Source organism: Antennarius striatus, chromosome 12 (assembly GCF_040054535.1).
Source record: "Antennarius striatus isolate MH-2024 chromosome 12, ASM4005453v1, whole genome shotgun sequence".
Classification (NCBI taxonomy): Eukaryota; Metazoa; Chordata; class Actinopteri; order Lophiiformes; family Antennariidae; genus Antennarius; species Antennarius striatus.
The window spans coordinates 21742501-21765000 of NC_090787.1; the positions used below are offsets into that span (position 1 = coordinate 21742501).

General features: G+C 44.6%; 1 protein-coding gene across 7 annotated transcripts in view; it reads left to right on the plus strand.

Moving 5' to 3' along the window:
- The window catches only part of nalcn (sodium leak channel, non-selective), a 68440-nt gene that overhangs the window by 41466 nt on the left and 4474 nt on the right, over positions 1 to 22500 (plus strand). For 6 of the 7 annotated variants that reach the window (XM_068328781.1, XM_068328782.1, XM_068328785.1 and 3 more), the window contains 23 exons: positions 5865 to 6001; positions 6527 to 6668; positions 6806 to 6879; positions 12596 to 12697; positions 12858 to 12927; positions 13102 to 13193; positions 13301 to 13423; positions 13668 to 13724; positions 14083 to 14203; positions 14281 to 14412; positions 15430 to 15597; positions 15816 to 15920; positions 16345 to 16451; positions 16542 to 16662; positions 16741 to 16839; positions 16915 to 17008; positions 18678 to 18784; positions 18878 to 18952; positions 19027 to 19146; positions 19221 to 19289; positions 19371 to 19519; positions 19699 to 19792; positions 19888 to 20020. In XM_068328781.1, coding sequence (XP_068184882.1) covers positions 5865 to 6001; positions 6527 to 6668; positions 6806 to 6879; positions 12596 to 12697; positions 12858 to 12927; positions 13102 to 13193; positions 13301 to 13423; positions 13668 to 13724; positions 14083 to 14203; positions 14281 to 14412; positions 15430 to 15597; positions 15816 to 15920; positions 16345 to 16451; positions 16542 to 16662; positions 16741 to 16839; positions 16915 to 17008; positions 18678 to 18784; positions 18878 to 18952; positions 19027 to 19146; positions 19221 to 19289; positions 19371 to 19519; positions 19699 to 19792; positions 19888 to 20020 — 2491 coding nt within the window. The remainder of the gene's footprint in view (positions 1 to 5864; positions 6002 to 6526; positions 6669 to 6805; positions 6880 to 12595; positions 12698 to 12857; positions 12928 to 13101; positions 13194 to 13300; positions 13424 to 13667; positions 13725 to 14082; positions 14204 to 14280; positions 14413 to 15429; positions 15598 to 15815; positions 15921 to 16344; positions 16452 to 16541; positions 16663 to 16740; positions 16840 to 16914; positions 17009 to 18677; positions 18785 to 18877; positions 18953 to 19026; positions 19147 to 19220; positions 19290 to 19370; positions 19520 to 19698; positions 19793 to 19887; positions 20021 to 22500) is intronic. The other variant, XR_011037666.1, reaches the window with a different exon arrangement.

The following is a 22500-nucleotide window of genomic DNA, read 5'->3' on the forward strand; positions in this document are numbered from 1 at the left end:
CACGGTACGAACACACACGGTACGAACACACACGGTACGAACACACACGGTACGAACACACACGGTACGAACACACACGGTACGAACACACACGGTACAAACACACACGGTACGAACACACACGGTACGAACACACACGGTACAAACACACACGGTACAAACACACACGGTACGAACACACACGGTACGAACACACACGGTACAAACACACACGGTACGAACACACACGGTACGAACACACACGGTACAAACACACACGGTACGAACACACACGGTACAAACACACACGGTACGAACACACACGGTACGAACACACACGGTACGAACACACACGGTACGAACACACACGGTACGAACACACACGGTACGAACACACACGGTACGAACACACACGGTACGAACACACACGGTACAAACACACACGGTACGAACACACCACACGAGCAGTTGTCTCCTGCTGTGTCTATTTTTACGGGGACCTGATTGATGAACGTTCCGGGCCGGTGTATTTGCTGGTATTGGGTCACTTCAGATATTGCAGACATCAGCAAACTGGGACAAAGCAACGCCAGATGTGTTTCAGATAATAATAAATTACTAACAGAAACATTTGGCCTCGTGTGGTCACCAGAAAGAACCCAGTTTATCATTGAAAATGGGTTCATTTTGGAAAGAGCAGCGCTGCGTTCTCCTTGTTTCCTCTCTGATGCTGCAGGGATGGAGATGAGCTCCAGGGTGTTTCCACTAAAACATCTGAACCACTTTTATCCTGACAGAAATTTAAGATCAATTACCGTCATATTTCTCTCTGCATTTCTCAGACACACCAGATTTATTAATAGAATTCTGAAACCCAGATTGATGTAAAACTTTTATAAAACTGTACATACATATTACTGTACATACATATTACTGTACATACATATTACTGTACATACATATTACTGTACATACATATTACTGTACATACATTTTTTTTTCACTTTTTTAAATTTTAAACTTTTATTATCATAATCAAAAATGACACATTCAGACTTAAATTAAACTGGAAATAATTGAGTAATTTTGTAACCAAGATGTTATAAAAAATTGACGCAAAAAAATTAGCATATATGCTAAAATATCACCTGAAAAATTGCCGGAAAGTGATACAAAAAAACTATTTTAATTGATCTATTTTGAAATAATGTAACTTTTACTTTTTCCAAGTTTAAATCAAACAATAAAATCTCTGTTTGAGGGCCTCCAGGAGTTTTCTAAATAAAAATTTGATTTGATTTTTTTGTTTTTTTTATTTTTAACCTTTATTTAACCAGGCAAGCAATTAAGAACAGGTTCTTATTTACAAATACATATTACTGTACATACATATTACTGTACATACATATTACTGTACATACATATTACTGTACATACATATTACTGTACATACATATTACTGTACATACATATTACTGTTTATCCACATGTTTTCTGACACAGTCAGTCAGTCATCTTCAGATTACCACCACTATATCCGCCGCAGCGGGTCACGGGGAGCCGGGGTGTTTTATTACATTTTTCCACAGGACGTTACTGTGTAATAAGTGTGTAATAAGTCAGTAGTGGAGAGTGTTCTGTATAGTGAGATAGTGGGTGTGAACCTGGAGCGTGATGGTGGCAGCAGAGAAGCGTCTCAATAGGTCTAATCTGGCTCAGGAGATGGGGGCTGCTGGCTTAAGCTGCCTTTGGGCTCCTATTTTAAGAGACGCTCTCCAGCAGTTATCTGCATTTATTTATGCAAAGCTGCATCCAAGGATAATTTGATTGGCTTAAAGAAATAACAAACAGCCCCATAGTGTTTCACTATAGGAGGATAGTAGTAGAAACATTAATGTGGCCCAAATATCTCTGGTTTTGGCTCTATTTAAATATGGAGGGAGGATGAACTAATCAGACTTTGGTTCATTTAAAGACACTCGTACTCCATTTCCTCTCCGGTTTGTGGCGTAGGGTCATGTGTGTAGCCTTCAGAGGGGTTTCTCCTGTAACACTGGTGATAAATGTTCCTTTTTCACGTTGGGTGATCTTGTGAGGTTCACTAAGAAGCTTCATGAGCGTTAGAACGGACTGGGGGGGTCGTTCTTGTACCATTTTACCACACTGCCCCCTAGTGAAACACCCACATATAAGAAGTTTGAGTGCGTGTGTGTGTGTGTGTGTGTGTGCGTGCGTGCGTGCGTGCGTGCGTGCATGTGTGTGTGTCTCAGATCAGCTGCATTTACTTCTTGTTCCACATTGGTGTGTTGAACTGAACGTGATGTGGGATTGGCTGGAAGAGATCAAACAGTAGCAGAGGATTGTGGGTAAATGACTTGGAGCGAGCGAAGCGGTAGAGGAGGAGATGGGTTGTTGTCTGTGAGCGTACATGAGGTTTAGTGACAGGAACACGCTGTCCTCTGCTCTCACTGTTCACACACACACGTGTGTAATGTTAGCATGTTCGAATGTGTGTTTTCCCGACATGTTATTATTTCACCGCCGTCAGAAAATCATTTTACTGTCAGTTTAACATCTTTTTAATCAGAGTTTTGGCTGAAATTGAGTCTAAGGACAATTAACAGACGTTTAAAGGTGAACGAGATTCTTTCACAGGTTGTTATCTAAGAGTTTACAACGTACAACAATGCAGTCAGACACTGCAACATCCTGTGACCCCCCTGAATTCGACATTTACCCTGACCTACGCATTTTTTGCCTCTGGCTTCCTGAAAATGTTGTTTTTTGTTTGTGAATATATCCCATCAGGTTTCAGAGGTGTGGTCCTAAAAAGGTACAAAAGTTGAAATTTGACCTTGAACTGTTTTTTTCAAGGTCATCATCTCATCTTCATCCCCTTTGCTGCCCGAGTCATGTGCTTTTTGTTTCATCTTTCTATCTGCAACAGGATGTAACTATACACTGAGTACATAACTAGACTTCATAGTCTGACAGGTGTGTCTGGTTCACCTCAGTAGTTTTGGCTGAAACTTCATTTGTGGAGCCACTTCATTTGAGATTTTATCCTTTCTTAACTGTATTTGATGAAGACAGGCGGAGCGTTTGGGGGGTGGACGTGACCTGATGTCCCAAACCGTTCCCACTGGTTGTAATGCTACCACTCATGTCAACCGTCTTAACCAGCAAGTAAGACAGCCAGTTCATTAGCTGCTGTTCTCCCCATTAGATGGACTGATTGGGGTTGGACTCTGGAGCAGTGTGTCTGGGGTATTCTGGGGTATTCTAATGCAGACTGCGTTCCTCCCCTCCACTCAGACCATTTCTTAACTTGGAGGAATGGTAACCGTCCTGTCTTCATCCAGCTGGGTTGGTCAGGAAAGAGGAAATCCCTCATGGAAAGCTTGAATGGAAGGAGCTCCAGTGGGGGTCACCTGAACGGGTCTCAGGGCAGAACGCACTAGTACCCCCTCCATTGTTACCCCAGAGTACCCTCAGTCTCATCTGTGGAAACAAAGCTGTGTTTTTATCAACCATTAACACACACACACACACACACACACACACACACACACACACACACACACACACACACACACACACACACACACACACACACACACACACACACACACACACACACACACACACACACACTGTGTCACTACAGACCGGTGTATAGGATATTCACTACAGTATTTAAACACTAATCCTTCACAGACACCACTGTCCCTCTAGGGTCTTATACACGATAACATTCTGTCAGGAGAATGTGGTCACACACTCCATCTTCTCCATCTTCTCCACCTGGTGGAACGTCTGTGTGTGGACACGTCTTCTGTTTGCTGAAAAACAGACGAGCAAGAACTGTGTTAAGGTGAAAGGAAGCAGTGGTTCGTTAGAACAAACTACCTAAAATGTCACCTGTTATTAATGCAGAGGAACGCACTGAAACACACAAAGAAGATCATTGCATTTATTGTCAGGAGTGCACTGGATCCACGTGAAAGTGATTCCTCTATGGTAAATCTATAATCACTAGGAAATAGATTTGGCTGGTTAGTGCTCTGTTCCCGAGCTCCTCCATTTCCACGTGTTCATTATTGATCCCTGATATTGACCAGACGGAGGCCCAATGCGTCAGCACATACCGTTAATAGTGATGTATGGAAACGCACGCATGCTTCCACTCACCAGGTGAACCTGTAGTGAACCATTTGACCCCACAGCACTTATTCATTTGCTTCACTGTCTGGTGAACAAAGTTAAATAACAGAATGGTCCATGGTGGAATGGATTCTAATTCTAAATGATATTTGATACATTTTTGTTGTTTTAATCCAACATGGTGGAACATAAATACAGAGATGTTCGTTCTCACAGAAATAAGAGGCCTTCCTTTGCCCTGATGGAGGTGAAGGTGAGTGATGACAGAGTGATGACATGAACACAGATGGATTCTGGAGGAAGGACCCAACTCTGAACAAATGGCAGCACAGAAAGTTAGTTGTATCCGGATGCTGCTGATAAGAAGTGAACATCTCGCTGAGTCGGCCCGATTGATTACAACCTTTGGGAGCAGTATGGGCCATATTAATTGTGCCCTCAGTCTGAGTGTGTGTGTGAGTGTGTTTGTGAGTGTGTGTGCACGTACTTATGCGGGCTTGTTTGTGAATTGTTTGTGTGTATTCTGCTTGCAGTGAATTCAGCATCAGTTGTAACGGTGGTATTACAGATGACTGCAGCACTTTCTACAAGTTTCACCGGGGAAACTGCAGCGCTGGAAGTATCTCAGTGTTACTCATCCAATCCACGCTTATGTTCAAATACCACTGAAAGTATGGAGAGTGAGGGCGCGTCTAACTTTAAACCTGAGTAGATCAACAAAACTTTGTTCTATTTATAATTATTCCTGAACCTGGTCTCATATATACAGTATTTATACGTCCTTTTCTCTTTCCTCTTTTACTCCTTCTGGTCTCATGCTGTTCCTCCCATGTCTCTTCCTCTCTCCATCCGTGTCTATATCTGGAGTCAGAAGATAGACAGAAAGCCGAGGCAAGCACATTCTGGTGGATAATTCCATATTCACAGGATGTCACTCAGCACTCTGTTTCAAAAAGGAGCTTTAAGAAAAGACATTTAACTCTCAGAAAATAAGAAAACGGGTAGACGGATTTCCACTCCTCCTTTGTCGGCTCCCTCCATACATGGATGTTCTCCCTCGAACACGCGGGGATGTACCTGCCATTCAAGCACAGAAAACATCCAAACACTGGAGCAGTGAGGGAAATATTAGGACTGACAGAAACCTTCACCGACACCCATCCTGCTCTGACTGATAAGCATTAACTACTGACAGACTAATCTGCAATGCATCATGGGTAACACCTGAAAATAGGATTCCAATTAGTAGTCCCCTCTGTAATTAAATGGAGGAGAATTGATTTCGTCTCTTTTGTCTGTGTCTCACCAGCCTACACACCTTTGCTTTACTTCATCACTTTTTATGTTACATCAACCAGTTGAGAGTAAACTTTGCTTTTTCTTTTGTTGCTTTCTCCATTCTTTTCTAAAAGTAAGTGAGCTCCATGTTGAATGTGGTTGTGTGTTCCGTACGTTGTGTGTGTGTTATAGGTAGGCGTGTTGCTGCCATCATCAGGCAGAAGCACGTTACTGCACCCTACAGTTGTTCATAGAACCTCTACCTCCGTTCTCCCCTGCAGCTCCAGGCTTAGTCCCCTGCTTTTCTCCATCCGTTACCGCGGGCAACACAATCCCTAAACTGCCCTCACACAAACTTCCTTCTTTTCCTTCGTTTTCCATTTAAATCCGTTACGTAACTGCCTCTCCCTTCCTACTGAACGTGTTCTCTGGCTCCTCTCCAGCTGAAGCAAAGCGAAGCCAACGCTGACACCAAAGAGAAGCTTCCCCTGAGGCTCAGGATCTTCGAGAAGTTCCCCAACAGACCTCAGATGGTGAAGATCTCCAAGCTCCCTTCTGATTTCACCGTGCCCAGGATCAGGTACCATCACAGCAGAGACGCGCCGGATAATGTGTGCAGTGTGTGTATTCTGTCAGTCACAGTGTGCACCTACCCCAACAGGGCATTTTCTTTGGTAGAGCAGGTGGAGTGGTCCTCTACATTTCTGCAGTGTGAAACAGGAGAGCAGTTCTGGGCTGGAATGAAGTTATTTCTGACACAGCAGACCTTATTATATGTGTGATAGTTTACTGTTGATGAGCACACAGCTGGATCTTCACTAAAGCAGAAGTCCCTCTCCATCTGGGGGCTGCCCAGATGTTTTGCAGCTGGATTTGCACCAAGCTGCTCTCGTGTTACGATATAAATGCACTAATGTCACGTTTCTGTGAGCTTTTGGTGAGATTCCTGTTGGCTGGAGATCACACATAAACATTCATTATCATGTGTGTGTGTGTGTGTGTGTGTGTGTGTGTGTGTGTGTGTGTGTGTGTGTGTGTGTGTGTGTGTGTGTGTGTGTGTGTGTGTGTGTGTGTGTGTGTGTGTGTGTGTGTGTGTGTGCTTCAGGGAGAGTTTCATGAAGCAGTTCATTGACCGTCAGCAGCAGGACACCAGCTGTCTGTTCCGCCGTCTCCCCTCAGCCTCCTCCTCCTCCTGCGACCACTCCAAACGCTCGGCCATCGAGGACAACAAGTACATCGACCAGAAGGTCCACAAACCTCCTCACACTCACACCGTCTCTCTGGCTGGACACAGCCCACTGCAAGACAGATGAAGCTACAGATGTGTGTGTGTGTGTGTGTGTGTGTGTGTGTGTTTATTGACTAACTCAGTACGACCTCTCAGCTCCGCAGGTCCATCTTCAGCATCCGAGCTCGAAACCTCCTGGAGAAGGAAACGACCATCAACAAGATCCTGCGGTGAGACGCTGGTTACGTTTCACGGTGTCTGACACACACTTTACTCAGTTACATTTGTAATGGACTCAGCCAGTCTGAAGGACAGACAGAGCATCAGTAGTCCTGACACGTCCTGTCTGCCTCCAGTCTCACACGCACGCACACACACACGCACGCACACACACACACACGCACGCACGCACACACACACACACACACACACACACACACACACACATTTTCATGCATTTCATGTATACAGATATTCTCCTTTTTCCCAATGACCCAGTCCAGCCAGTCTAAATGTACACCACACACCGTCGTGTCCGACTCCTGTAGTTCCCCTTTCTGCCACAACCCCCCCTGAGCAGCGTAACATTAACGCCATAGAACCAGATTTCACTTCAAGTCAGAATAACTCCGACTGAGTGAACAGGTTGTGATGTCAGACCTCCGGTGGTCCTGTCAGCGCCACAGTGGGGTCGGGGTTAGCTTTACCTACAGGGTTAGCTTTACCTACAGGGTTAGCTTTACCTACAGGGTTAGCTTTACCTACAGGGTTAGCTTTACCTACAGGGTTAGCTTTACCTACAGGGTTAGCTTTACCTACAGGGTTAGCTTTACCTACAGAGTTAGCTTTACCTACAGGGTTAGCTTTACCTACAGGGTTAGCTTTACCTACAGAGTTAGCTTTACCTACAGGGTTAGCTTTACCTACAGGGTTAGCTTTACCTACAGGGTTAGCTTTACCTACAGGGTTAGCTTTACCTACAGGGTTAGGTTTACCTACAGGGTTAGCTTTACCTACAGGGTTAGCTTTACCTACAGAGTTAGCTTTACCTACAGGGTTAGCTTTACCAGCAGCGTTAGCTTTACCTACAGGGCTAGCTTTACCTACAGGGTTAGCTTTACCTACAGGGTTAGCTTTACCTACAGGGTTAGCTTTACTAGCAGCGTTAGCTTTACCAGCAGCGTTAGCTTTACCAGCAGCGTTAGCTTTACCAGCAGCGTTAGCTTTACCACCAGTGTTAGCTTTACCTGCAGCGTTAGCTTTACCAGCAGCGTTAGCTTTACCAGCAGCGTTAGCTTTACCTGCAGCGTTAGCTTTACCTGCAGCGTTAGCTTTACCACCAGTGTTAGCTTTACCTGCAGCGTTAGCTTTACCACCAGTGTTAGCTTTACCTGCAGCGTTAGCTTTACCTGCAGCGTTAGCTTTACCAGCAGCGTTAGCTTTACCTGCAGCGTTAGCTTTACCTGCAGCGTTTAGTCCTTTTCTCCACATCTTTGTGAACTTCTGAGCTGGAAACGAACCCACAATGCATTTCTGTTCATGGAGATGTTCACCAACATGGAGACTGAAGATAATTCGGGTCAGGTTTAAAGTTGGAGCAGCGATGTAGACGATAGATACCTGTAGGGAAACTGTCAGCACCTGTTAGTTCATGTTTTATTACATCCCTTTTCAAAGCGCTGATGTTGCAGATAGAAATATGACAGAAAAAGCCCGTGACTCAGGCAGCAAAGGGGATGAAAATGAGATGGCGACCTTGACCTTGAGAAAACTAAGTCAAGGTCAAAATTCAACTTTTGTAGATTTTTTGCACATATCTCAGGAACCGGATAAAATAGAAAGACAAAACAAAAGGCGTTACATTCAAGGAGGAAAGGGGATGAAAATAGATCACAACTCCGACCTGGAAAAACTAGGTCAATGTCAAATTTTAACTTTTATACTTTTTTACTGCCTAGAACAATATTGTAGGTTGTCCTGAGTCTGTCTGCTTACCTCTAGCAGTGGTCAGTTTACAAGTATGAAATGAGTAGGAAAATACTCCACAGTCCCTGACTGCCTTGTTAATAATTAACGTGTTTGTCTCCCAGTAGGAACTAAATGATGTAGGAACCAATGTTGTCCTCCTGTAGGAACTAAATAATGTAGGAACCAATGTTGTCCTCCTGTAGGAACTAAATGATGTAGGAACCAATGTTGTCCTCCTGTAGGAACTAAATGATGTAGGAACCAATGTTGTCCTCCTGTAGGAACTAAATGATGTAGGAACCAATGTTGTCCTGTAGGAACTAAATGATGTAGGAACCAATGTTGTCCTCCTGTAGGAACTAAATGATGTAGGAACCAATGTTGTCCTCCTGTAGGAACTAAATGATGTAGGAACCAATGGTGTCCTCCAGTAGGAACTAAATGATGTAGGAACCAATGTTGTCCTCCTGTAGGAACTAAATGATGTAGGAACCAATGTTGTCCTCCTGTAGGAACTAAATGATGTAGGAACCAATGTTGTCCTCCTGTAGGAACTAAATGATGTAGGAACCAATGTTGTCCTCCTGTAGGAACTAAATGATGTAGGAACCAATGTTGTCCTCCTGTAGGAACTAAATGATGTAGGAACCAATGTTGTCCTGTAGGAACTAAATGATGTAGGAACCAATGTTGTCCTCCTGTAGGAACTAAATGATGTAGGAACCAATGTTGTCCTCCTGTAGGAACTAAATGATGTAGGAACCAATGGTGTCCTCCAGTAGGAACTAAATGATGTAGGAACCAATGTTGTCCTCCTGTAGGAACTAAATGATGTAGGAACCAATGTTGTCTCCCAGTAGGAACTAAATGATGTAGGAACCAATGTTGTCCTCCTGTAGGAACTAAATGATGTAGGAACCAATGTCGTCCTCCTGTAGGAACTAAATGATGTAGGAACCAATGTTGTCCTCCTGTAGGAACTAAATGATGTAGGAACCAATGTTGTCCTCCTGTAGGAACTAAATGATGTAGGAACCAATGTTGTCCTCCTGTAGGAACTAAATGATGTAGGAACCAATGTTGTCCTCCTGTAGGAACTAAATGATGTAGGAACCAATGTTGTCCTGTAGGAACTAAATGATGTAGGAACCAATGTTGTCCTCCTGTAGGAACTAAATGATGTAGGAACCAATGTTGTCCTCCTGTAGGAACTAAATGATGTAGGAACCAATGGTGTCCTCCAGTAGGAACTAAATGATGTAGGAACCAATGTTGTCCTCCTGTAGGAACTAAATGATGTAGGAACCAATGTTGTCTCCCAGTAGGAACTAAATGATGTAGGAACCAATGTTGTCCTCCTGTAGGAACTAAATGATGTAGGAACCAATGTTGTCCTCCTGTAGGAACTAAATGATGTAGGAACCAATGTTGTCCTCCTGTAGGAACTAAATGATGTAGGAACCAATGTTGTCCTCCTGTAGGAACTAAATGATGTAGGAACCAATGTTGTCCTCCTGTAGGAACTAAATGATGTAGGAACCAATGTTGTCCTCCTGTAGGAACTAAATGATGTAGGAACCAATGTTGTCCTCCAGTAGGAACTAAATGATGTAGGAACCAATGTTGTCCTCCTGTAGGAACTAAAGGATGTAGGAACCAATGTTGTCCTGTAGGAACTAAATGATGTAGGAACCAATGTTGTCCTCCTGTAGGAACTAAATGATGTAGGAACCAATGTATTCCTCCAGTAGGAACTAAATGATGTAGGAACCAATGTTGTCCTCCTGTAGGAACTAAATGATGTAGGAACCAATGTTGTCCTCCTGTAGGAACTAAATGATGTAGGAACCAATGTTGTCCTCCTGTAGGAACTAAATGATGTAGGAACCAATGTTGTCCTCCAGTAGGAACTAAATGATGTAGGAACCAATGTTGTCCTCCAGTAGGAACTAAATGATGTAGGAACCAATGTTTCTGGGTCAGGTTTCTGTCAGGAAGCATTAACTGACGCTAACGCTGAACTCTGAATGTTTTCTAGTTGATGTTAACTGTTGGTGGATTAACTGAGAAACTTCATGAAATCAAACAGACATCAAACATAAAGGGGCGTGTCTGTTGATGAACAGGAAGTGACATCAGAGCATCATTCAGGTCAGTGTGGTGGAACACCTCAGTGGATTAGAGCTGAGCTTAGCCTCTACACCCCCCAGGAGGAAATTAATTCAGCAGAGGTAGAGATGTTAAAGTTACATTATGGTACTACAGTATTTTATGTATTATGGGATGTTTTAATTGTTTCTGGTCAGTCTGAGGGAATAGAACTTTATTATTTAGAGTCTTCTTCTTCTTCTCCTCTGGGCTTCTCCCTTCAGGGGTCTCCACAGCCAATCACTGTTCTCCATCTAACCCTGTCTTCTCATCCTCTTCTCTCACACCAACTACCTTCATGTCCTCTTTCACTACATCCATAAACCTCCTCTTTGGTCTTCCTCTAGGCCTCCTGCCTGGCAGTTCAGAACTCAGCATCCTTCTACCAATATATTCACTATCTCTCCTCTGGACATGTCCAAACCATCTCAGTCTGGCCTCTCTGACTTTATCTCCAGAACCTCTAACATGTGCTGTCCCTCTGATGTACTCATTCCTGATCCTATCCATCCTGGTCACTCCCAGAGAGAACCTCAGCATCTTCATCTCTGCTACCTCCAGCTCTGTCTCCTGTCTTTTCCTCAGTGACACTGTCTCTAGACCAAACAACATCGCTGGTCTCACCACAGTTTTGTACACCTTTCCTTTCATTTTAGCTGAAACTCTTCTATCACACATCACACCTGACACTTTCCTCCACCCGTTCCATCCTGCCTGGACACGCTTCTTCACCTCTTTTCCACACTCTCCATTGCTCTGGACTGTTGAGCCTAAGTACTTCAGATCCTCCACCTTCTTGATCTCTTCTCCCTGTAACCTCACTCTTCCACTTGGGTCCCTCTCATTCACACACATGTACTCTGTCTTACTGCGGCTAACCTTCATTCCTCTCCTTTCCAGGACAAACCTCCACCTCTCTAGCTTCTCCTCCACCTGTTCCCTGCTCTCACTGCAGATCACAATGTCATCTGCAAACATCATAGTCCATGGAGATTCCTGTCTAACCTGGTCTGTCAGCCTGTCCATCACCATAGCAACAAGAAGGGGCTCAGAGCTGATCCCTGATGCAGTCCCACCTCCACCTTGAACTCCTCTGTCACACCTACACACACCTCACCACTGTCTTACAGTCCTCATACATGTCCTGCACCGCTCTAACATACTTCTCTGCCACTCCAGACTTCCTCATACAATACCACAGTTCCTCTCTGGACACCCTGTCATCAGCTTTCTCCAGATCTACAAAAACACAATGCAGCTCCCTCTGGCCTTCTCTGTACTTCTCTATCAACATCCTCAAAGCAAATACTGCATCTGTAGTACTCTGTTTTGGCATGAAACCATACTGCTGCTCACAAATGTTCACTTCTGCCCTTAGTCTAGCTTCCACTACTCTCTCCCATAACTTCATTGTATGGCTCATCAACTTTATTCCTCTGTATTAGTTCCTTAGTATTTAGAGTAGTAATGATATTTAAATCACCTCAGACGGAAATTATAGATTAGAGTTAATAAATAACGACCTGCGGACAATTGAGTTTACGAACAACCTCTCAGATTCATCCGTGTTGGTAAAGAACCACCTGTACTCATTTGAGACCTTGAATGAGTAAAACACACACACTGTCACTAGCTGTCCACACACACACACACACACACACAGACACACACACACACACACACACACACACACACACACACACACACACACTGTTTCCTAATTAAATGATTGCACCCAGTCTGCACCACCCCTCCTAGAGCCTCAGAGGACAGAACGCCCCCCCAGTGGCGTGACGGTCAGATGCTGATGGAACTAAACTGTGTGTCCAGGGCCTGCACCAGACAGAGGATGCTGAGTGGATCCTTTGAAGGGCAGCCGGCCAAAGAACGCTCCATCCTCAGCGTCCAGCATCACATACGACAGGAGCGCAGGTGTGACTCCACACACACACACACACACACACACACACACACACACACACACACACACACACACACACACACACACACACACACACGTACAGATACTTAAACATGTATTCATCCTGTACTGCACCAACTGACTCTGTTCCTCTGCTGCTTTGAACCACAGATCTCTGAGGCATGGGTCTACCAGTCAGAGGATCAGCCGAGGGAAGTCACTGGAAACACTCACACAGGACGTGAGAGCACACACACACACACACACACACACACACACACACACACACACACACACACACACACACACACACACACACACACACACACACACACACACACACACACACACAGTATTTGTGGAGTAACGCAGGCTTCAGTGATAAATAAATGAATGACTTGGTCTCTCCCGGCAGCATTCCAGTACGGTCCGCTATCGTAACGCTCAGAGGGAGGACAGCGAGATCAAGATGATCCAAGAGAAGAAAGAACAAGCAGAAATGAAACGGTGTTCTCATCCTGTCCTGTCGTGTTTCATTCAGCTCCTGCGGTGTCATACATGCTCCACATGCAGAAGGTGTGTGTTCACATACATGTGTGTTTCTGGCTGAGCAGGAAAGTCCAGGAGGAGGAGCTCAGAGAAAACCATCCTTACTTTGACAAGCCGCTCTTCATCGTGGGGCGGGAGCACCGCTTCAGGAACTTCTGCAGGATGGTTGTTCGTGCTCGCTTCAATGCGTAAGAGCAGGGTGTCGTCTGCATAGTGTTTAAGAATATTTCTGCGGGCAGCCTCTTGTGAACAACAACTGAAACATGGCATCTGAGTTTGTATCCAGTCTGGGACTTCTTTATACTCATGTTTACTTTTTTTAACACTTGTTAATGGAGGAAATCAGCAGCATGAATGATTCCTTTTTGTATTTGTTCTGTAGTTTTATTAAATTGGTGATCATGTATTTTGTGTGTGTGAATTTATTTCCAGATCCAAAACTGACCCCATCACAGGCGTGGTGAAGAACACCAAATACCACCAGCTCTAGTGAGTGAGATGAATTATTGATTCCTTTCCTCTCTAATGATCTGTTCATTCTACAGCTGTGGAATGATTATTAGGTCTGTAGCTTCATCATTTGTCCGCGGTGCGTCTTCAAAGCTGTATTAAGGAGGTTTTTGTCAGATTTTACCGATACTAACTGGTCTGCACACACGTACACACAAGTAGAGATGTGTTCCTGACTTTGTATGACCTCTACACTCTATCCTCTTTCTCTGTTCACTCTCCTGCTCCTGAATTCCCTGTGATTATTTTCTATCCTGCAAACAGGATGCACCTATGCTGGCTTCATGTGTCAATGTGAAGCATGTTCTGTAACTCTGACGGCGTGTTGTCCCTGCAGTGATCTTCTGGGCCTTGTTACGTATTTGGACTGGGTGATGATCATCGTCACCATCTGTTCCTGCATCTCCATGATGTTTGAATCACCCTTCACCAGGGTCATGCACGTCCCCACGCTGCAGGTAGGAACAACCGTCTGGAGGAAGCCAGCACACACGTGATTGGACAGATGCTATCACGTCGGTGTTCTCCGTTTCAGATCGGGGAGTATGTGTTTGTGATCTTCATGAGCATCGAGCTCAACCTGAAGATCATGGCCGATGGCCTTTTCTTCACCCCAACAGCTGTCATCAGAGATTTTGGAGGAGTGATGGACATCTTCATCTATCTTGTGAGAAGTCACCAAATCTGATAATAAATAAAATAAAATAAATAACTAAATAAAAACGGATTATAAGGGGTGAAACACGCAGAAGAGTCCCAGAGGGGAGACCAGGTCAACCCACGTGTCACATTTAACCCAGACTACAGCAAAGGATTTGACAGTTTGGGCCCAAAAGTGACATTTTTGTTGCTTTTATGTGTTTCTCTCCCAATAAATCAGTCAGTTAAAAGACTAAATATATGAAATTTAGCCACTAATTTTCTTTAATCTTTATTTTCTAAATTCCTTAATGCCTGTCACTGGAAGTCTATAGAATAGCAGATTTTCACTGTTTACACACAATACCTAAAATGGTCAACTATATACAATAATGCTGACATGTTACAATGAAACATGATCTTCATTGTCTGCAGCAAGACAATGACCCCACAATGACCCCACAATGACCCCATTACCCAGAACCAGACCCACTGTGTTTACACACATGTAAAAACATGTTTGTCCATGCATCCAATAGTTGTAATATCTTTATCAGAAGTATTAAACCGTGCACTAACTTTTGAAAATATTCTATATTTTGTGTTTTTCCCATTGGAAGAAAAACTATATAAACATATATAATAATGGCAAATTATATATAAACATATATAATAATCAAAATATATAATGAACTTTATATCTATGAGAAGATCTGAAGTAATGGAAAAGATCTGATGCATTGAAAGAAAAAAAATATTTCTGTATTACATTTTTTTACACGTTAATGAGACGGCCCTTTTGTGACCTGATTAGTTAATGTGTGTAGACATTTTAATGGGTCCCCGAGGGTTAAATAATAGACTATGAATAAGTTTGATAATAATGTTATTGGGTTTCTGAAAGTCCTTCATTCTCATGTCTCCTCTGCGTGCTGTTAGCATGTGTGTTACCCTGAAGGCGTGTTTAATCCGTGCTGACTGCTGTCCGTCTGACGCTGATGGTGAATCTTCTGGATTCTCTCCTGCTCACACTCGCCCCCTGCAGGTGAGCCTGGTGTTCCTGTGCTGGCTGCCCCCCGATGTCCCTCCTGAGTCGGGGGCCCAGCTGCTCATGATGCTGCGCTGCCTGCGTCCGCTCAGGATCTTCAAGCTGGTGCCCCAGATGAGGAAGGTGGTGCGAGAGGTTCTCAAAGGATTCAAGGAGATCTTCCTGGTTAGTGGTTCCCATGTTGAGAACATCCTTGGATTTTTCATGATTTATCTTTTTTTCTTGCTTAACAAGGATTACCTTGTAGTCTAGTCTAGTATAGTCTGAAGCTGGAACCGTTTCTCTGTGGTTTGATGTGTCCCAGCTGAGGGTTTTATTTGATCACACCTCACAGCCTTGGATTACGTCTGCTTGCTTTAAAGTCTTGATTGATTCTCCTCCAGGTCTCCATCCTGCTCCTGACTTTAATGCTGGTGTTTGCAAGCTTTGGAGTTCAACTATTTGCCGGAAAGCTTGCAAAGTGCAATGACCCCCACATCCTTAAACGGGTAGAGAATCATAACCTCTTCTGAACGACATCGTTCTGCAGACTCCCTGCAGACACGGACGAGTCCAGAGGGTTCGTCCGTTCATCAGGGATTCAGTGGCTTCAGTGATCGAGTTATTAGACTCCGATCCTCATTGTGTTCCTGTAGAAACTTTCATTATGGCTGTAATATATAATATTTAAGTACTGAGAGTTTTTTAACATGCAGGTCTGATGGTTTTAGTTGTAGCTGTTGTATCTGACAGTAGGTACTCTATATGAACTCTGTATCACCTGTTCATCAATCGTATATCAGTGATTAAATACATTTCTGTCTTCTGATTGCTGTGAAACTTTCAATCATTTAAGGTTTAAAAAACATTTAACACATTTTTTTAAACTGCTTCATTAAAATCTTCATCTATGCTTCATGTTTCATTCAACAGGAGGATTGTCACGGTATATTCCGGATAAATGTCAGTGTTTCTAAAAACCTCAACCTGAAACTGAGAGCAGCGGAGAAGAAACCTGGTTTCTGGGTCCCCAGAGTCTGGTAGCTGCTTTTCTTTATGTTCCCCCTTGATTTCAGATGTTTTCTTCCTTTACTTTCTTACCACTGATGAGTCTGTCTGTCCTTCCTCAGGGCCAACCCTCGGAACTTCAACTTTGACAATGTGGGAAACGCCATGTTGGCTCTGTTTGAGGTGCTGTCGCTCAAAGGCTGGGTGGAGGTCCGAGATGTCATCATCCACCGCGTCGGCCCGGTAACGACCCCCCTGGTGTCACCGGTTCTCTGTTTAAATGGACCGACAGTCTAACCTGAAACACGTGTGTGTGTGCAGATCCATGGCATATACATCCATGTCTTTGTGTTCCTGGGGTGTATGATCGGACTCACGCTGTTTGTCGGGGTTGTCATTGCAAACTTCAATGAGAACAAGGTGAGACACACGACGAATGGAGTTTCACTTCACACGATGGTAGGGAGACGTTAACGTCACGTTGTTCACCATCAGGGCACCGCTCTGCTCACCGTGGACCAGAGGAGATGGGAAGACCTGAAGAGTCGATTGAAGATAGCTCAGCCTCTCCACCTGCCTCCTCGCCCAGGTGCTCCAACAGGAAACACACACACACACACACACACACACACACACACACACACACACACACACACACACACACACACACACACACACAAAGCCTTTAGAGATGAAATATCAGTCTAGTTGAATTATGTGATTAATCATGGTGTGTGTTTGTTCATTGCTAAGCAGCACCTGCACAATTAATCCATATTTAACAGTCCTTGTTTTTCCGTGAGAACAGATACCTGCAGGGATTCATCATGACGCTCAAATTATGGCTAATCGCAGTAATGAAAAGTCTGAACAGGAGAATAGATGATGCACACAGCTCACACACTGGAACATGCGTGTAGCTCACACACTGGAACATGCATGTAGCTCACACACTGGAACATGCGTGTAGCTCACACACTGGAACATGCGTGTAGCTCACACACTGGAACATGCGTGTAGCTCACACACTGGAACATGCGTGTAGCTCACACACTGGAACATGCGTGTAGCTCACACACTGGAACATGCGTGTAGCTCACACACTGGAACATGCGTGTAGCTCACACACTGGAACATGCGTGTAGCTCACACACTGGAACATGCGTGTAGCTCACACACTGGAACATGCGTGTCGCGGGCGTCATCACACCTTACATTTACACACCTGAATTAAACTTCCTGCGTTAAACTTCTAGCTATGGACACGAGATGCTTCACCATGGGACGGCTGTACATTCTCACTGTGATGGGATTTGTGAGATGAGCTGAAATGCATTGTGGGAAACTGTCTGGTAGTGCAGGAGAGGCTGAGAACCAAACAGAACATCAAAGGCTTTGGTGTCGCAGGCACCAGCAGACTTAACCTGACTCTAAACCGTGTCAGGAGCTTCAGGTTTGGCAGCAGGTAGCATTTACCCACAAGCCCCTGCTCAAAGCCCTTCCAGAGATCATCTCTGATTGATCAGCATCCATTCCTCCCTAGTTCCTCTGGGTCTGCTGATAACGATTGAGTCTGTTTGTCAAACCTTCTGATTTGAAGGTGATATTGGAGCCAGTCGTGCAGCTTGAACTTCAAATTTAAATGCTGGGGAGTGAGGAGAGTAATTCTGCAGCTGTAGAAAGTTAAAGTGGAGTTTGAGTTGTGAATAGAATATAGAAACATGAACTGAAGCTGTAAGGTTTGCTTTCAGAAGACTCGCATCAGGTCCTCTCATTCCTTTTGTAAAGAAAGAGAAATATATATATGTGTGTGTGTGTGTGTGTGTGTGTGTGTGTGTGTGTGTGTGTGTGTGTGTGTGTGTGTGTGTGTGTATATATACACACACACACACACACACACACACACACACATATATATATATATATATATATATATATATATATATATATATATATAGTATATAATTACAAATTATATATAATATATATATTTTAGAGTTTTGAAGTTGTAAATGTAATTGTTCCCTGACTTTGAAATGCAAACATGCACTGTGTGACAGATCTGCGTTACAACGCACCTGCATGTCAGACTTCTCACAGTTCATGGCTGCCCTCTGCAGGACAGTCAGAGGTACTACACCATCAGATGGACCACAGGTTCACTGCTCCAGATGTGATCACTGATCAGAGAGTCAATAACCAACTGTTCCTACTTGTCTGCTCCACCTGTACAACATGTTTCTGGTTCTGTCCAATAGAAAACGGGGGTTTCCGCGCCAAGATGTACGACATTACCCAGCATCCCTTCTTCAAGCGGGGCATCGCTGTGCTGGTTCTGGCCCAGTCGGTGCTGCTGTCAGTCAAGGTGGAGCCTCGTGTCACAACGCAGCATTGACTCTTGTAAAACTGTAAATTAATGCCGTGTGTGTTGGTTCATGTATGACCTGCTCCGTTCCAGTGGGACGTGGACGATCAGGTGACCTTCCCCCTGGCCACCATGTCGGTGGTGTTCACCTTCATATTTGTGCTGGAGGTGAGTGACCCCTGCTGCTGGGGGGGCTTTTGTCTGCCGGGGGTGGACACCTGTGTGACGTGTGTTCCCCTCAGGTGACCATGAAGCTCATCGCCATGTCTCCAGCGGGGTACTGGCAGAGCAGACGCAACCGTTATGACCTTCTGGTCACCTCCCTGGGGGTCATCTGGATCGTGCTGCACTTCTCCCTCCTGGTGAGACGATTAGTGTCCATCAGTGAACCTTCATCAGAAGTCCACTATAACATCTACATACATCTCCTCTGTAGAACGCATACACCTACATGATGGGCACCTGTGTGATCGTCTTCAGGTTCTTCACCATATGTGGAAAACACGTGAGTAGGTCCTTGTGTCACCATCACACGGCTCCGGAGGAACCATCGTGTGAATAAGTGTGTGTGTGTGTGTGTTTGAAGGTGACTCTGAAGATGCTGCTGCTGACCGTGGTGGTCAGCATGTACAAGAGCTTCTTCATCATCGTGGGGATGTTCCTCCTCCTCCTCTGCTACGCGTTTGCTGGTGTTGTTCTGTTTGGAACCGTCAAGTATGGAGAGAACATCAACCGGTGAGATGAACCGATCCAGAGTAGACGTGTGTGTGTGTGTGTGTGTGTGTGTGTGTGTGTGTGTGTGTGTGTGTGTGTGTGTGTGTGTGTGTGTGTGTGTGTGTGTGTGTGTGTGTGTGTGTGTGTGTGTGTGTGTGTGTGTGTGTGTGTGGAGTTACTGATGGATGTCCTCCTGACAGACACGCTAACTTCTCCACCGCTGGGAAGGCCATCACCGTTCTGTTCCGTATCGTCACCGGGGAGGACTGGAACAAGATCATGCACGACTGCATGGTGAGAGCAGCCCCCCCTCCTGACAGACCACACGCGTGTTTCGGTGGCCGAACCAACCCTTCTCCACACGTTAATGCCTTCCTGCCCCTCCTCAGGTGCAGGCCCCGTTCTGCACCCCAGACCAGCATCGCTACTGGGAGACGGACTGTGGAAACTACGCCGGAGCTCTGATCTACTTCTGCTCCTTCTACGTCATCATCGCCTACATCATGCTCAACCTGCTCGTAGGTCAGTGTGTGTGTGTGTAGGGGTGTGTGTGTGTGTGTGTGTGTGTGTGTGTGTGTGTGTGTGTGTGTGTGTGTGTGTGTGTGTGTGTGTGTGTGTGTGTGTGTGTGTGTGTAGGAGTGTGTGTGTGTGTGTGTGTGTAGGGGTGTGTGTGTGTGTGTGTGTGTGTGTGTGTGTGTGTGTGTGTGTGTAGGGGTGTGTGTTTCAAGTTTCAAGTTTATTTATTCTTCTATAGCCCAGATCCACAAACAGTGTCTCAAAGGTCTTTACAATCTCCACATGGACGATATCCCTCTGACCTTTGTGCACTGTAGCAGTACGACCCCCACATCAGATAAGGAACAACTCCCCCCAAAACACTTTTTACAGGGGAAAAAATGGATGGGAGAAACCTCAGGAAGACTAGAGGAGGGACCCCTCTTCCAGGAGTGGACAGACGAAGCAATAGATACTGCATGTACAGATTAACAACACAGTAATAATAACAGTAATAAATGTATAACAAAGGAACACTGATCCATCCAGTAGAGCGAGTCACCACCAGCCGATGAAGCACACAGAGGTCACCGATCAGAGGATCCACCCCTCTGAGGACAGACCAGACAGTGCCTAAGTCATTCAGCTCAAAAAAGTTAAAGTCAAGGTTACTCTGGCAAAACCCCAAAACCACAGCAGAACCAAATGAGGCAGAACCAGCACTCCCCTAGTGGATGGTGAAACAGGACCACTGTACAGCTTGTGATATCGCCAGCCACGGAAGCAGACAGAGGTAGCCGATTGCCGATGATCCACCACACAAAGGCCTGAGAGAGAGAACAGGAGAAGGAGGGAGAGAGATGGAGAGAACAGGGGGAGAGTGGTGCTAGAGGGACCAGAATAGCAGAGGATTAATGGGAGGCAGGGGCCTAACTAAGAAATCCTATGACTCGTTGGCAGGACTAGGCTAAACCTAAACATTGAGACCGCCATCCCCGATATTACTTATATGTTAGGTCGAACAGATACGTTTTGAGTCTAGATTTAAAGACATTTACAGATTCAGACTGTCTAATACCTATAGGGAGGTTATTCCACAAGAAAGGGGCCCGATAGGAGAAGGCCCTCTGGCCAGCTGACTTCTTTTTAAATCTAGGAACACACAAGAGACCAGTATTCTGAGAGCGGAGAGCCCTAGTCGGCGTATAAGGTTTAACAAGATCAGACAGATAGGTTGAAGCAAGCCCATTAAGGCTTTTGTATGTTAGTAAGAGTACCTTAAAATCGGATCTAACATGAATCGGGAGCCAGTGTAATGCAGCCAAAACTGGGGTGATATGGTCAAATTTCCTAGTTTTAGTTAATATTCTTGCTGCTGTGTTCTGAACCATCTGAAGGCCCCTAGTTCTAGACCGAGGCAACCCTGATAACAGAACATTACAATAGTCAAGTCTAGAGGACACAAAGACATGAATCAGAATCTCTGCATCAGCCATAGACAGAGAGGAACTAATTTTGGAAATATTACGTAGATGAAAGAAGGCGATCTTTGTCACCTCTTTAATATCCTGGTCAAAGGAGAGAGTTGAATCTAACGTTACTCCAAGGTTCTTGACTGTTGAACTATGGGTTATAAGACAGTTATCTACAGATATTGTTAGGTGTTGAAATTGGTTTCTATGTCGTGCAGGGCCAATGATTAACATTTCAGTTTTGTCTGGGTTTAGGAGCAGGAAATTACTGGACATCCAACTATTCACAGCAGAAAGACAGGCCTCTAGTTTACTCAATTCAGATCGATCATCTGCTTTTATGGGCATATAAAGTTGTGTGTCATCATCATAACAGTGGAAACTTATTCCAAAGCTGCGTATAATTTGACCAAGAGGTGCAACATACAGGGAGAATAACAGAGGACCAAGGACAGACCCCTGAGGTACGCCATATTTGACGTCGGAGAAGGCAGAAGTTTTATTATTGTAGGAGACACATTGTGTCCTATCAGATAGATAAGATTTTAACCAAGCCAGAGCTAACTCACAGACACCAAACTGTCTCTCCAGTCGGTCAAGGAGTATACAGTGATCTATAGTATCAAATGCTGCACTAAGATCCAAAAGAAGGAGAACAGAAGTGGTATCAGAGTCCAGATTTAATAGGAGATCATTCACAACTTTGGTAAGTGCTGTTTCAGTGGAATGGCGGGCCCGAAAAGCTGATTGGAATGGTTCGAAAAGACCGCTTAATGATAAATAATCTAAGAGCTGTTGAGATACTACCCTTTCTCGTACTGTAGGTAAGAATGGAAGGTTAGAAACTGGTCTATAATTATTTAAAGACTCTTGGTCGAGATGTGGCTTTTTAAGCAGAGGTTTAACTACGGCGGACTTAAAGCTAGTGGGAACAACACCAGTTGCAAGAGAAAGATTAACTACATTTAACATAGTAGGGCCCAGCAATGGCCATAAGTCTTTAACTAGTTTAGCAGGGAGAGGGTCTAAGAGGCA